Source organism: Asterias amurensis, chromosome 20 (assembly GCF_032118995.1).
Source record: "Asterias amurensis chromosome 20, ASM3211899v1".
Lineage (NCBI taxonomy): Eukaryota > Metazoa > Echinodermata > Asteroidea > Forcipulatida > Asteriidae > Asterias > Asterias amurensis.
Genome location: NC_092667.1, coordinates 14185401 through 14202099, shown reverse-complemented (window position 1 = coordinate 14202099; position 16699 = coordinate 14185401). Strand labels below are relative to the sequence as shown.

The following is a 16699-nucleotide window of genomic DNA, read 5'->3' as shown; positions in this document are numbered from 1 at the left end:
TGAATATTAATAGCAGTAAAGTTAGCTACTCATGTGAAAATTCCGTACATATTCATAAGTTATCTTTGAATATTAAGCAGTGAAGTTAGCTACTCATGTGAACATGCCGTACATATTCACAAGTTATCTTTGAATATTTAGCAGTGAAGTTAGCTACTCATGTGAACATGCCTATACATATTCATAAGTAAACTATTGCGAAGTACACTTGAGAATTCAACTCTGCTAATAAAGATAGAAAACACTTTCAATTTTGTCTGCTCATCATGCTCAATTTATGATAGATGATTTTGATTCAAACCTGGTGAGTACAAGTATCCATTGGTCATGTTTGCCCATTCTCCAGTCGCCATGTCGTAATCGTTACAGCTTGGTGTCTTTGCTGCCGGGATGCGAACATCAGCACGAGAACAATTGCTGAATACCGGTGCTACACTGGTACCCTGAAAGAGAGATAGAGATAGGCTGTGGCCAAGCGGTTAAGAACACTGGACTCCAGATCCAGTCATGAAATTGGGCCCTGCCGTGACATTTGTGTTTCCAAGCAAGACACATTGCTTTGGTTTCATACCAGACTGTACTGCTAACTGAACTATCTTTGCGATTACTTTTTTAACTGTTTGTAAAAACTACACCAGTTAGGCCTACAGTGATCAATAAGATTAACTGAAAATTTTTAATGAAAAATCTAATAACTTAGCAGAACCGAATGCCATGAAAAATATTTGCATTCTAAATACTGTAATAAAATTAAGAAAATATTCTCCCCAAACATTTTTCCAGTAGTGAAAATAACCACCTAAATAAATTAAGATTAAATCCAACCAAAAATAAAAGCTTTAAAAAAATACAATAACTCCACCAGTATGATAAACTTACGTTGTGTTTCTCCATTGTGAATGTCGCATAAAGAGGCATTTTCAAATCATGACTGTAGGTCGTAACATAGTCAGTTTGAGTCAATTCACAGAAGTCGGTCTTGAAGTTAATCTGCGGCATTCCAAACGGGGAATGTTTCATGTTGGAAGCCGATTCTAGATTTGACAGGAGAGAAAGCCACAAAAAATTAGCCTCGGATAATTGACTGGTGAAACTGTAAGACATAGCCAGCGTTTTGTGTCAATTCACAGAAGTTTTTGGCATTTGAAACGGGGCATGTTCAATGTTAGAAGTCAATTCTATTTAACAGAAGAAACAAATATACTTACAAACTCTCGATTAATTGACTGGTGAAACTAGACATTTTATCGCCTTCCAAAACACATTTTGGTTGGTGATTTGTTTTCTTGTGGTTTTTCTTTTATTGTTGTAAAATATCTGCTTAAGCAGCTCCATGAATCTGGACCAGATGAATGTACTTACTCTGAGTGTCAGTTAGTTTCAACTGCTCATCAAAATCTGCAATTGATTTGACTGTTCCAGCCTGCATATAAACAACAAACAATGTCAACATTTATCAAAACAGTAGAAAATACCTTAATAACGAGAGGTCTTTCTAAAAGGTTTTTCAGAGATGCAACAACTAAACAGCATCCCTTTTTACTGGGAAGCACATTTCTTTAAAAAATGTTTTTTTTTTTTTTTTTGGGGGGGGGGAGTTTTTGTTTATTAAATTTCAAACCAATTCTCTAAAGGCTGACAAGATTTAAGACAACAGTCTCCTATTTATTTATTTATTAAGTCTATTTTAATCTTCGGACAATAAAAACATCTTGACCGCAGGTAGTCCAGGGAAGTACAATAATAGTAAAAAAAAAAAAAACATAAAAAAATAATATCATCAAGAATAATTATAATAATAATAAAGAGAAATTTATTAAGTACAAAAACAATAGCAGAAAGAATCTGCCTCGTCTTCCACAAGCCCCTGGTCATAAATATACTAAAAAGAATTATTTCAAATTGTTATGGCAAAGTTTTTACCATTTGAGCTTTTAAGATGAATAAACATCAATGAATGACACTACTTTTTCTTTAATATAATATAATATTAATTTATATAGTGCAAATTACAATATCCACTGAACAATAAATATTAATAAAACATCAAAAAAATATACTTTAAAATTATACCCATTCGCACTATTACAAATATTAAAATGAATAATTTCACAAGCACTTTCATATGCCCTTCAGGCTTTGATAAAGCGCTATATAATTGATTAATTATTAAAATTAAAAAAATTACAATTAAATGAAATTATAAAATTTGTACTATTGTTATTATAAAGAAAACAGCAAAAAAGTTACTTTAAAAGCAAAGAATTGCTCTCACCGGTAGAGTGTCACACATACACATGGACATGTCATCAGCGATTCTATCGTCATATTCCAGTCCTGATGAGGGGAAAGGACACATGAGTGACATTGAGACATTAGTGTCATCTCTTGGAGGCAGTGATGGGAGGTCACGAAGCATGTGATGGAGGCTGCCAGCTTCACCGTCGTTGGGTGGAGGAGTGATACCAATAACATCTAGAGAAAAAACACCAAAGAGGGTAAGAAGGATTTGAGGCATTGCATGGTGTTGTATCAATATATATTTAGATTGCGGTAACACCATGTGTGTGTCTACTTGCCAGGTAGAGTTTGTTCTTAGAGAACTGTCTTCTTTATTCTACTACCGCAGAGTAGATTTATTGGATGTTCGGTAGACTTCTCAGTTCTGAAAAGAACTGTCCAGCTTTTTAACTACGGGCGGAAGGTATAGAAAATTGGCAGGACTACTACTTTAGCTTATAGGATCATAATTAACTGCACTACCACGGAGTCAGTTCTTGAATTGGTCTCAACGTCTCGACTAGCTTGGTCTATTCATCATCAGGAGACATCAGGAGAGAGGTTAGTAGGATTTGAAACTTTGCATGGTGGAAGTACAATATGGAAAGGGTTTGTGGTAACACCATGTAATGACTATCTCTGAATGAGTTGGGGGGTGGTTCTGAAAAGAACCGCTGGTTTCAACTCAACGTTTCGATCAGTATGCTCTGATCGTTTTCTTAAGAAAGGAGAGAGGCTGTTTTATTAATAATAATAAATAATGATAATAAAATCTTACACGGTGCTGAATCCACAATAAATCAGTGGAATTACAAAATAAAAAACTCATTTTGTTTTTGTTTACAAAGCTATAAAAGACAGTGTAAAGATATAAATCTTTTTTTTTCAACAAAGTGAAATAAGTCTTTGTTAATTAGAAAGATTTTAACCAACCCCTTAAAACTGATAACACACCCTTGAACAAGGCCCTCACTGGGGAAAAATGAGGCAGATCATTGGACGATTTTTGTTTTTGGAGCGTCAAAACTTGTGCTTGACAACAGCATATCAGCAGCAGTGTGCATTATGGAAGAGTTTATAGTTTAAACAGCAAATAACAATGTGCTGTCCCTAACATTACCTACATGTATTAACATTCAGTGAAATATTGGTGTGTATGGGTAAAAACCAAAATGAATATTCTTTATCCCCGATGCAAATTTAACATCTATTAAATTGTATACGTACCGCACATCAGATTCATCAACTCTATGTTATGGAACGGTTCTACTTCATAATTGCCTTTAAATGAAGGACCATAGGCAAGAAACACAGCCTGTTTGAAGAAAAATTGTAAAAAATTACTTGGTGCCAGTCAGAAGCTTAACCTGTGACCTTAACTGTTGTTTAGCCAGGGATCACACCCCAGGTTTTTATCTTGGAAGCAGCAGCAGAGGGATATCCTTAACAGGCTGCGACTTTTTATTTCAAATATCAAGTTATAAACCAGGAGGGAATCTCTCTGCCCAGTTAAATTGTTTAACAAACTATTGACTTCAATCAATCCTGGGGATGACATTCCAGTTTACTGCAAATGTACGAAAATGTGTGCTTTCAGATGCTTGATTTTGAGAACTCAAATCTAATTCTGAGGTCTCAAAATCAAATTTGTTGAAAATGTTATTCCAAATGTTATGCCAAGAGGGGACAAGGGTTTTCCCACCCCCTGCACCCGTTATGTCACTGATCATACTTACTCTCATATGATCAGACTTTGCATTGTCATAACCATGTCCTCCGCCTGCACAACCTCCTGATGGTCCACTGTAATAAAAATTAGATAATAGGATAATTATTACAGCACTCTGGAAAGTACCGAGTATAAAGTTCTTAATACACATTGGTGTAAGCGTACAAAGCAAATTATTCTGGATGCAAAAATGCTATCTATTAAACTTTGATGGTCTTACTTGGAGATGGTGTAACTTTGATCAACTGCAATAAGTGTGTCTTCAATGCGGACATTATTCATGTAATGCCATCGCTTTGGGGTGTCCTCTTTTACATATGCCACAGAACCTGGACTGATGCACTGCCAACAAGAAAATCAAATAATTATCAAAAAACATCAATTGTCTGGTTCATTGCTTCAAGGTTAAGAATAACTTAGTTAAGAAACTGAGCTCAACTGGGAGCATTTAGTCCATCGAAAAACGTAAAAAATGTTTCAAATTAAAAGAAAAACATTTATGTTTGATGGCATAACTAGATTTCTATACCTCATACATTATGGGAAACAACTCATACCTATGGGAAACACTTTGAGAAACATTAAATCAGTCTAACCATTTAGTTATCGTTTAAATACCAGATTATCCATTTCTAAAATCTCATCCTTGCAAAGAAAAATGTCAACTTTCAAAATATGAAGACAAAAAAAAATACACTAGTACAAAAAATCTCATTTATTAGTAAATAAAAAATAAATAAAAATGTTTTACCTTTAGATGTTTCACAATGTCTTCAGGCTCTTTGATGTCAGCTGTAAATAAATAAGAAACCTTTAAGAGTTACATCAAGATAAATAAATTACAATGAGAAGAAAGCGTTACTTACAAGAAAGCATGCAGAAAGGTGAATGTCCCTAAAACCTCTTTGCAAAGGAAACAGTTTGACAAAAAAATCCTTGCATTGAACTTTGGATCATACAACTGTGGTACCTGCCACTGTATATTCACGACACACAAAACAGCGGTAAAATTGTGTTCGCGCCACCGCACCACTGATGACACAAAAACAAAATTGTGATGTCATTGACTTTACAATTTTGTTTTTGTCATTCCAAAAAGACTGCGCTCATTGACAAATAATAATACTACAGCAATTATAAATAACGTTACTGAAAAAAACATTCAAAGGCGCTGGTCAGGAAGAAGAACAAAATTAAGTTAAAGTATCGTCAAGATGTTGAAAGCAAGCATAAACAAGTGTGTTTTAAGTTTCTGCTGGAAGAGAGTGATGTTGTGTATTCTGGAAGTGAGTTCCAGAGTCTAGGTGCTATGCTGGAAAAGGCTCTGTCCCCGTAACTCAGTGACCATCTGGGGAAGTCATTCGGAGGACACAAACAAATTCCATTGCCCAACCATCGTGCGACCATTGCGCGACCAACTATAAACCGGCCTTTAGGGCATACGTTTCAGATCACTGATCGCCGTGTGGCCAAAGATTGAGCTAAGCCACTGAAGTGGGGTTACTCACCCGAACTCTTTGAATCATATCTCATCATTGTCCCTCCTGAACTTCTTGAGTAGTAGTCTCCAGTGTTAATGAACTAGTGGGAGTGGATAAAATAAGAAATTCAGGTAAATCTTAAGACTTTGCAGCCTAATGGATATTTCAAGAAAGGAATTCCTCTTCAACAAACCCTTTCCTCAGCGGGGATCCCTTGCTTAACTTGAGCACGGTTGTGAAACTTTACAAATTTAACTTTGTGTGAAACGACATCTATGAAACATAGTGAAATATTCTCAAATTTACTGACCTGTATGGACAGTATAAACATTGTTGTCCTTTCACACGAGGTGCAATTTTGCGACCATGCTAAAATTAAGCAAAAGACCCTTGCTAAATTGCTGTCATGTGAATAGGGCATTAGTTAGTTTTAGGCAACCCGAAATGGCTCAAATTTTTACATCAAAAACAAAATATAAATACAAAAATATTTTCTTACTTCGCTAAGTACAATGTTAAGATCACATGTGCGGTTAGACATGCCATGGTCAGCCAGGATGATAATGTTCGTGCAGTTCTCCATTTTTATCTCGGTAATAGCGTCCATTAAATCACGGATGTAGCTATCCACTGTCGTCAACATGGCATTAATCTGTTAAACAAAATCAAGATTAGAATTTAAGTAACTCTCTGAGTGAAAAGTAAAACATGACTTCAATGTTTGATAAATGATTGCTTCGGAATGGACCATTCAATACGGGAATTAAATACTATCAAAATAAATGAAATACAAACCGTGTCAGAATTTGGACCATAATCGTGACCAGTATGATCAGGTTCATCGAAGTATAGAGTAATAAAGTCTGGCCTGAAAAATAAAATAAAATAAGAGTCAACAAGCTTATATTCGGAGAAAAAAAATAGGTGATTATTTTAGTTCAAAGGCCGACCTACTTTTTAAAACTTTTTACACAATTTTTCTTATTTTTCTAAGGCGCATTATTGTATGAGTAGATGGACCTACCGAGTGTCACTTGGGTATTGAAGCCATTCTTTGATTTTGTTGATCTTTGTTTCCGGTGATGTGTTGCTAAATAGAGAGAAATTGAACATCAATTAAATATCAACAACAAAAGTTATTACATATTGAAGTTAATCAACGACATGGTCACACCATGGGATTTGCTCTTTTGTTTAATTGTCCAGAAAACTTCGAGTGCCATCTTTGTAAAACTTTTCTTCAGAACGTTAAATGTGATTTTAGACTGAGTTTAAAAATCGAGTAATAAACCACAAGGGAAACTGACTGGGAAAATTTTAAGTAATGTGTTGATAAAAAATACTGACGAGAGCGTTATTTGAACCTGCGACATCTGGGCCCAATTTCATAGAGCTGCTACGCACAAAAATTTGCTTAGCATGAAATTTCTTCCTTGATAAAAACAGGATTACCAACCGAATTTCCATTTGTTGCATACTGCTTGTTACTGGTACTCAGCTGTTGTTTGCTTATCCTGAAAATCACCTGGTATAATGAGCCCGCACTCCACCAACTGAGCTATCCAACCCTATAATGTGCACAGTATCCCTTCTTGGTAAGTATCTTTGTTCAGGGGTGCAGTTGCTATTACCTTAACTGCCATGTAGCCAGGGATCACACCTAAGGTTACAACACACCCCGTAAAGCAGAGAGAGGGGTGCAACTTTATACTTTAATTTTTATATATTTTTTTTCAATTGTAGTACACACACTTACCCATCATATGGATAGTAATAATCAGGCCTCATACCTAAACACAAGAAACAAATCAATATTTTATTATTATTATTAATTATATCCACCTGTTTTTATATAGTGCTTTTCACACCTGGAGGGCATCCAAAAGTGCTTCACATTATTTCCCCTGGTAACTAATATGTGCCAGGACTGGGGTACGAACCCACACTTGCATAGTTTCGTCGTTACAGCTGGGTGTGAAATCTCTAAAATTATCTCTCCCCTTTTTGATAGTTACAATCTAGACTCTAATAAAGTTATTATCATTGGATAAATCACAAGAAGTATCTGTCTGTGGACTCTAGTAGGAGGCTGAGAATTCTGAAGTGCTGTTTTTGTCTTTTATGAAGTAATTTTTGGGGGCAAACAAAGTAAGAAGTTTTTAATAGTGAAAATATTATTTTTCAGCATCATTTGTAATTCTTAAATTATATGCTCCATGTTTGACAAATCAAATTTCCATTGTATAGACTCTAGACATTGAATTGAATTATACTTGCATACCTTGTATTTCCACATCAGATCCAACCCAAAAGTAGCTTCCAGCTATTAGACCTTGCTTCATAGCCGTGTTCCAGATCTACAAAAGTCATCATTACCTAACTGTTATGTATCCATTTATTATCTGTTCAAATTGTTCTTAATTATTCTGGACCCTGGAAATGTGCAATCAGGTCAATTTGGCAGAGGTCAACTGGACAGCCAACATGACAAAACTAGCCACTGTGGCGCCACAACCAGGCTGTGGTGTGTCCATTGATTATATGTATTTTATCCATAGGTGATTAATTGAATTATTAGTTAACTGTAGTTGTACTTTGATACTTGAATATAATTAATAGTACTGGCTTGTTTGCGATTTTTGTGCAAAAGTCAAATGTATGCAGATAACAAAATTCTTAAAATACACCTCGAGAAAAAGTTACCAGGCTTCAAGTTTCACCTTAATGGCATGTTCTCGTTCTAGAAGAAAATATAAAAGTACAAGGGTGTCACATTGCCAATGCTCTTGTTGTCGTCCGTGATTGTCAGGCTCGCCTTCAAGCCCCCCCCCCCCATTTTTTTTCTTTCTTTCCGCGGGATGGGTGTTTTTTTTCAACTTAACATAGGGGTGGGTGGTTTTTAAACTGTGGGGTGGGTAATAGGAGACATTCTTTGTGGCAGGATGGCTTTGTAGAGGTGCTGGTCACCTGTTCTTCCTTGCCACTCACTGGCTCGATATTTTTTATCTATTTTGCTTCTTTGAATCTTTATTTATCGATTTGTATACTTTTATGCAAGTGTTAAGACTAAACTAAACTAAAACTAAAAAAACTAAAAAAGAGAACACGGCAATGAAAGAAGGGAAATAAATCCTTACCGGTTCCCCTCCCCACCAGTAACTGTTATCTTTCTCTGTGCCGGACAACGAGAAGACTTTATTCAGCTCAGGATCATACATGTTGTTACCAATGATTCCATGATGCTCCGGAAGAAGACCCTTAAAAAAAAAATGAATCATTCAAAGAAAATTTAGGAACTATTGTTTTAACTTGAGAAGCGTTTAATTTATAATTGTTTGGGTTTGAACAAGGAAAATTGACTGGAGCCGAGTTGAACCAACGACCTTTGAAAAAAACGTACCAGAGGTCATCGGTTCAAGTCCCACTCCAGTTAATTTTCAAAGTTCAAACACAAGCTATTCACCAGTCAGTTTCCCCTGTGGTTTATTAAAATATGACAATATTTTCTTAATCTACCTTTTGAACTGCAATTTCATTAAAAAATAAATTAAAAAGGAAAAAAAAATCACAAGGCTACATGAGACACATTTTTTTTTAATGAAATTTGAATATGATCATTAGTTTTAAAAATGTGAGTAAGCAATTTTGGTCTGTCATGTTCTGACTTGACTTTGAAAAAGAAACACTTCTTTAGCTTTACAAGTATTCCTGTTTATATTAAGGACATTACCGTGACGATGCTGTAATGGTTTGGAAACGTCAATGTTGGAAAGGAAGGATACATGTATGGAGTATGAACTCCACAATCACCTAGTCAGAAAAACAAACAAATATTCATATTCATCATAGTAGTGATCATACTGTTGTATTGTTTTGGGGCTAGAGAAATTGGAAATCTGTTTGCTTACAGGAAAAATTTGTCTGGAAATAGAAATTTAATTACTTGGTTACAGAAGTACATGTACAGCAGCTTTCAATTTAAGATAAAGAATTTTGAGAAAAATTTCACTTCAAAGTAATGTGGTTTTGTAAAAAAACATTCATTTTTCTGCCCCCAAAATTTGAATATGAGAAGCATTACTACTCTAACGATTATCAAATTGTGTGTTTCTGTTGGGGTTTATTCTTCCTGCGTGGACATATTCTCTCCAGAATTTCAGCGATATCTCGAAAAGCAGCCACCTTTTATTGTATTCATCTACATGAATGGTTTCACCCAAAGGTATACTTTGCCCTTTAACAAGCAAAATATATGTGAACTTTTAATTTATTATTATTATTATTTTTTTTTTGTGTTGATGAACCTACTCAGTCTCTTGAGGTTTGGGGTAACTCCTCTGTCCAAGTAGTCGTTACGGAAACCGTCTAAAGAGACCAGAATTAGAGGAGCTTTGTCCACTCTGTAGAATAAATAACATGCAAGGTTTGGGTCAAGATTTGGTAAATGAGTGTTAGAACATTTGCTGGAAATTCAAAAAAAATGTGTGTTCAAACTGTTCCCTAACAAAACACATGCAAATGACATATTAAACAAGGTGTCTAAATTTAAAACAGGGTGTCTGGAAGACACACAGATACCCCTTTGGCTAACACTATTAAGATGTTCAGGCTTTTTGGAACAAGAAGTCCTCTTCAGAAGGTAGCCAATGTTGTTCCAATATGGGACCCATTTGGGAATAGTCCCCATAACACACCCATTAAAGGGAAGGTACACGTTTGGTAATTATCAAAGACCAGTCTTCTCACTTGGTGTATCCCAACATAAGCATAAAATAACAAGCCTGTGAAAATTTGAGCCAAATCGAAGTTGCGAGAAAATGATGAGAGAAAAAACACCCTTGTGGAGCGAATTTGTGTGCTTTCAGATAGGAATAAAAGACTTCTAGCTAGAAGTCTTTTATTATTTGAGTGAGAAATTACCTCTTTCTCAAAAACTATGTCACTTCAGAGGGAGTCGTTTCTCACAATGTTTTTATACTATCCACAGCTCTCCAATGCGTGTTACCAAGTCAGTTTTTAAGTTAATATTTGTTTTGAGAAATTACCAAACGTGTACCTTCCCTTTAAAGGGCCACATCCATATTATTAGTGCCCCCCCCCCCCCCCCCGCCCACTATCATATGGCCCAGATATTTCCCGAATGGGCTCCATATGAGCTTGCCTCTTGGGTTAGTTCCACTGTATTGTTTGTTACATTTTACTAAAGGTCTGGAAAGTATAAGTTCATACTGCCAGTGCTGCATGAATGCTTGCACTGGTTTGTTGTAGATGCACAGTCTGATACTGTCAAGCACTGATGGTCTCACCATTGGTTTTGTCACTTAATTCTGGTCTATTGATAAAGTTTGCTGAATCATGGCTGAATGTCAGGGAGTGGTTGTGGTGTCAACACACTTTCTTTTGAACTGAAAACATTTTTTATTATCTCCAGCTCGACCATGTTCTTACTATGTAATACAAGTGAGGAAAAGGCTCAAAATTTACACAAGACCGACAGCCTGAGGCCAATGATTAAAGCACCAGGCCAGTAAACTCATGGCCAGACAAGTTCAGTATTTTTTATTATCTTTAATTTTAACGAAACAATGTTCAAGTGTACCTGTACGATTCCAACTTATAGGATCTTATAAGATTCTTATAAGATTCATATAGGACTGCTCTAAGCAGCTCAATACAGGTTCTTATAAGATTTAATAAAGATTCTTATAAGTTTCTTAAAAGTTTGTTATAAGATTTGTATAAGACTGCTCTTAGCAGCTCAAATCAGGTTCTTATAAGATTTTAATAAGTTTCTTATAAGATTCTTATAAGAGTATTTCATAAGGGAAGCTTACCCATCGGGGCACTGAGGCTGCTGTTCTGTAAAGCATGGGGTTCCGAGCCAAGGTTTGCCTACAGATTGACAAAAACAAAACCAAAAGAATTTTTTAGTTAGTTTTTTTAACAAAATTGGGGAACACAGAAAAAAACAGAGCAGTTATATTTGAAACTCTAGTTGATATCAGTCAATTTTATGTAAAATATTTGCATTTATTCTGAGCGTGTGCAGGTTTAGAGAGACTTACGGAATACAATCTGTAATAAAGTTTAAAAAGTCATTATAGAACTTGATTTCCACACAATATAACTTTATAATTTACATTTTCCTCATAATATAAGTGCCGCTTCACCAGAGGAAAACCACCCTGGCCCTTCATAAGAGCGAAATTCAAGGACCGAAGTAGCAAGTAAGTACCAGTTCAAAAGAAGAATTATGCAAACGTCTTGTTATAGACCCCTTGCATAGCATGAAACGCTACACTGACACGCACCATTTTAACGCTCAAAGAACAGCTATCATCCAATTATTTGCCTCCTTTGACCCCAGTGAGGGCGTTTTTGGAGAGTGAGACGTCACATGCAAGGGGATCTATTGCCTGTCATGTTATTGTTTACCTGGTGCTGACGTCCCTCCATGTGGCGTTGTACCTCCATGTGATGTTGTACCATCAACAGCTTTGGCTGTTGTGGCTTCAGGTTTAGCCGTTGAGGGCGGTTTGGGTATCATCGTGGTCTTGTCCCCAGGCTTCTGCGGCTCTGCAGTGGCCTTGGTAGGCACGTCTCCATACCAAATGGCATAGCCTACACCAATGCCAATGCCAACACCGCATGATATAGCGACAAGCTAATTCAAGAAGAATAAATTTAGTTAGGAAGACTGTGAAGTACAATTCAATTCAATTATTTCATCAGTTTACTTTTGATAATGCTGTCATAATTTTTTTCATATCCCAAGTTACTATGTATTACTGCAAACTACTCATAATTTGAGATTGACAAACTTTGTTTAAATGTGTAAATGTAGGACAGCAATAAAAATATTCCGTGTAAAAATGAAAATTGTCAAAAACACGGAAAAATATTTATTCATATAATTTATGAATGCCTAACTGAAGCCAACAATACTTACTACGATTACTGGATAAAGTAGGGTAGATTTTTTCTGTGGGAGATAAACACAACATGTAAGTTTCAACAGTTTAAAAACATTCTGTTTAACAAAGTTTTAAAACAAAACTGCGTCTTGTCTAATGTTTTTGACTTACCTTAGAAAAAATGAAGAAAAAGAGTTGCCGCATCAGGTTAAACAATGCTTTAAATTTAGACAGTAAACATTTTGCAGGAAATAGTCTATAATATAGCATGATCTTTAGACTTTATTTCCCACAAAAATTCTATGGAAGGCACTGATCGGAAAAAGGTTTTACTGTGCATTTTAATGCAGGAAAAAACTTGTCAATAATAAAAGTCCCAGAAGAAAAACTAGGGATGAAAAAAGGCAGCATTGCTATCATTGCATGTGGTTCGAGTGAGCAGGCTGATTTATAAGCGGGAGGCATTGAACAATCTGCCTGGTTGATTTTGTTGAATTGCCAGAGGTCATTGTTAGGGGGAAAAAAGAGGCACTGTATATTCCCCCTCCCTAATTCTTGTCCATTCAGCAAAATCATCGGAAAAGTTTCCGTATGGCGCCACCACTTTTTCATTAAAATAATATAGTATCTAATAAAATAAAATAAAATAATATAGTATCTAATTTACCTGATTGATATATCCCTTTTTGTAAAAATGAGTGAAAAAGTGGTGGCGCCATACGGAAAGTTATCCAAATCATCCTTGCATCGGTGTGTGTTACACAGTGTCTACTGAGCTATTCAAAGGAAGAGTTTCTGTATGGCGCCACCACTTTTTCATTCGATATGAAATAATAATATAGTATCTAATTTACCCTAATCTTGCTAATGAGATATCCCTTTTTGTAAAAATGAGTGAAAACCTCGGTCAAAATAGACGGTAAAAAAATCATGTTGTAAATCTTATTTTTAACACAAAAAAGTCAGCAGCTGTTTTCAAATTAAAACGGGTTCTCTATCACTCATCTTTTGAGTTGAGGTTTTAATGCATAGATCCTTGACAATTCCTCGAATTCAATTGGTGGCGAGGTGCGGAAAACGTTTCCTTAATTTATTGGGTTTTTTTTATTTTTTTTAAGGATTCTGTCATGTCTGTGGAGAGGTTATCAATAAAATATAAAATAAAAAACTGAAATGTTGATTTTTGCATACTCGCAGCTTCCTAATATTATTAATAACTAAACTAAAACATTCATAAATTGAACGAGAAAGACTTCTAAATCTAAATCTAGCTAATGCAAATATTTTTAAAACTAAAACTTAAAAGGCTCCTGTCTATGGTGAAGCCGTTTTTCTAGAAGAAGTTAACTTGGGGTAGTTTGCCCTACTTCACCAAGGGGGCCCGCTAGGGTAGGGAGTCAAGAAAGAAATTCCTTCTTAATTCTGTGAAATTTGTTTTACTTATTTAGAAGATTTAAAACTTTAGACAGTCAGTCAGAACTCAGCAGGCTCAGATTCTGAGTCAGAATAAATAAGTTTTTAATTGTAGTGTTTTATTCTGCATTAATCTCGTCTTACCTTGTTACTTTTCCCGAAGGTGAGAGTAACCTCTTCGTTCGTCAAATTTACCTTGGACTAATAAGGACAACATATGAAACATTTTAAAGACAAATCAATGGTCACTCAACAGTCTCTCTTCGTTCGTCCACGTGTGTTTGATAAAACAAAAATTGTTGAAGATTTTACAGACGTGATATGCGAGACTGTTCCCTGTATTCTCTCAATGTAATTTTCTTATACCTAAGTACCAGACTAATCAGATGTCTTCGGCAGCGATTGCGCATGTGCAATTCTTGAGCGACTACAGTCATCCAATCAGCGGGATCACAGAGCAAGTTCTAGAAGTCACTTTCAACCAATCAAGAGTCAGGAGTGACGTACGTCTAAAAGTTTCGCTGACTGGCGTTGTTATGTGGGAAGTTTTCCTGTTGAAGTTGGATCTAGAACCCTAGGTTTTTTTTATTTTTATCTTAAACAAATTTTGACAGAAAATGCTTCCAAAAGACAAACATTTAAAAACTTTATGCTGTGGACTAATTTTTTTTACATGGCTGTTGAACTGGCTTTGGTGGTTGGTTTTAGTCAGCTGGTGGGTTTTGTTCGTGCACAATGAAAATTTTGTCTTTGCCAGTACTGTAAATAACCGTTTAACATTTAAACCTAAATTTCGAGTGTCAAATCGGTAAAGAAACGGACCAACCATCTTTAGACAGAAGTAATAAGTTCGTCATTGTGTAATTTGTATCGATAGTGGCCGTTAGTCCTATGATGGAACTGATAGACAAAAAGAAGGATTTAAAACTTGGCATAATGTTTGCGGATGTGTAAAGTTGTCTTGAGAATCATGGTTGGCTCTGAAAAGAAGAACCTGTGGTTGATATCATATCAACATATGATCAACTTGTGTCTCCGTCATGCAGGGCTATCCTATTACCGCGACCAGTGCCAGGTTTCATAAAGGTGTTAAGCAGAAAATACTGCTTGACAAATTTTATTGCTAAGCAAACATAGAGTGGGTCACGCTGATTGTAATTTGGCTGGTAGTAGGCCTAACCCGTTTCAAAGCAATATCTCAGTGCTTTGTGCTAACAGACTTTATGAAACCTGCAACTTCAATCCATCGCCTGACACTTCTAATGATGATCGACACTTTGTATCATGATCGACACTCGCCTGTCATTTTATTTCCTCATTTAGCTTTTAGACCTATTTGCCATGAGCAGTTAAGCTTCAGAGACCAAACCTAAATAGTGTGTCTCGGGTATTAAAAACAAACCCTATCTTAACTTTATCAAGCGTTAATATTATAAGTTATCACACAAGCGCTTCTGCGTCCCATGGCCGAAGTTTTATCAAGTTTATGATGCGTTATATACCCTATAAAACACATAACCACTGTATGTTGATAATCGTATACGCAAACTTCAGATTGGGTCAGTACACACCGTTCCAGTACAAATAAGTAACCTCATAAAATGATATGATATCTAGATTGATTGCCCACTTTAGTCTTGAGTATAAATCGATGATAAAGTTAAGTCAATAATAGGGGTCTATGTACAAGCATTGGTTGCAATAACTTAGCCTTCCTGCCTGACACGCCTGACGGTTCATTGACTTAACATGGCTGAAGGTGAACAGAAAAAAGGGGTTATAATTGAAATACTATCTTTCATTTTTAAAAATATAAAGGTAAGGGTTCACGATGTGAAGATTTAAAATTTCGGTGTCCTCCATCCCCGCCCCAAGTTTTTTTCCCCGTTTTGTTAAAAAAAGTTGTTATGCGTCTTCTGCCCGGGCGTTTTTACTGCGGGCGACAGAGTAAATTCACCCATCAGCCCAAATAAATTCGGAATGGTTTTTCTTCTGTCATGTTTATACTCAGGTTCGTGTGTCGACCGTTGCATTCATTCCCGTTCATCATTTCAGTTTCTGTGATTAAAGGTATAGCCTAATGAGTGATCCTTATAAGTATGGGGTTAACTTTGTCAGGGGTTACATTGAAGGGGTAACTTTGTAAGGGGGTGACTTTGTAAGGGGGTGACTTAGCAAAGTCGCATAGTAACAAAGTCGCCTCAAGATTTAAAGTTTCTGGGAGGAAGACGCGGGCGGAACTCATTCAGAGGAAAACACACGCCATCACTCGGAACGGGATTGACAGCCACCTCCTTATATTGCCCTCGGTCCCGGTGGGATTCGAACAGGGGTCCTATAGAGGTCACAAGGCGAGACAGGCCAGCACCACAACCAGACCGCCGTAAACATGAGAAAGTTTATCATTTCGGACACGCACTGCCAAAGTTAAACGACTTTGTTTTAGTACGTACCGCAGATGACATAATTGCAGGTTATTCTTCCAATCTTTAGATGACACTCCGGCGTCTCTATTAGATCCTCTTTATCGAGACAGTCTCCAGAAGACCGCAACTTCCACAAAGTTACTCAGCTCAGAACTGAAAAACACAAGTTTTTATATGGTGAAAAATGTACAATGAAGTGTAAATAATGCCTTAAAAAATGCAGGCATATAACATACAGGCCTAAACTTGCATCATTTGTGTTTGTCGCTGGATCATGTCAAAGTTTGGTATTTCCGTCATAAGATCCGCTACAAGATTTTAATATTTCCTATTTTTGTTACTTACCCGTCACGTTCTCGAATTACCTGCCCCAGTGACAGCAGCTCGGGTCACTCTGTGCTTTATTAACCAGACACTGTGTGGATACCCATGCAGCCTCGTCGTAACGTGGACTGA

General features: G+C 36.2%; 1 protein-coding gene across 1 annotated transcript in view; it reads right to left on the bottom strand.

Moving 5' to 3' along the window:
- Window positions 1-16699, bottom strand: part of LOC139952066 (venom phosphodiesterase 2-like) — a 20129-nt gene extending 3430 nt beyond the window's left edge. Inside the window, exons 1-23 of the mRNA XM_071951008.1 lie at window positions 16589-16699; window positions 16271-16396; window positions 13962-14018; window positions 12440-12472; window positions 11926-12154; window positions 11325-11382; window positions 9799-9890; window positions 9221-9300; window positions 8628-8747; window positions 7772-7847; window positions 7247-7280; window positions 6515-6580; window positions 6286-6358; window positions 5990-6142; window positions 5518-5590; window positions 4761-4801; window positions 4230-4351; window positions 4017-4083; window positions 3508-3595; window positions 2276-2475; window positions 1363-1423; window positions 880-1034; window positions 302-443 (exon numbers count right to left, since the gene is read on the bottom strand). Of these exons, the coding sequence (XP_071807109.1) occupies window positions 302-443; window positions 880-1034; window positions 1363-1423; window positions 2276-2475; window positions 3508-3595; window positions 4017-4083; window positions 4230-4351; window positions 4761-4801; window positions 5518-5590; window positions 5990-6142; window positions 6286-6358; window positions 6515-6580; window positions 7247-7280; window positions 7772-7847; window positions 8628-8747; window positions 9221-9300; window positions 9799-9890; window positions 11325-11382; window positions 11926-12154; window positions 12440-12472; window positions 13962-14018; window positions 16271-16282 (2032 nt within the window). The 5' untranslated portion in view covers window positions 16283-16396; window positions 16589-16699. The remainder of the gene's footprint in view (window positions 1-301; window positions 444-879; window positions 1035-1362; window positions 1424-2275; window positions 2476-3507; window positions 3596-4016; window positions 4084-4229; window positions 4352-4760; window positions 4802-5517; window positions 5591-5989; window positions 6143-6285; window positions 6359-6514; window positions 6581-7246; window positions 7281-7771; window positions 7848-8627; window positions 8748-9220; window positions 9301-9798; window positions 9891-11324; window positions 11383-11925; window positions 12155-12439; window positions 12473-13961; window positions 14019-16270; window positions 16397-16588) is intronic.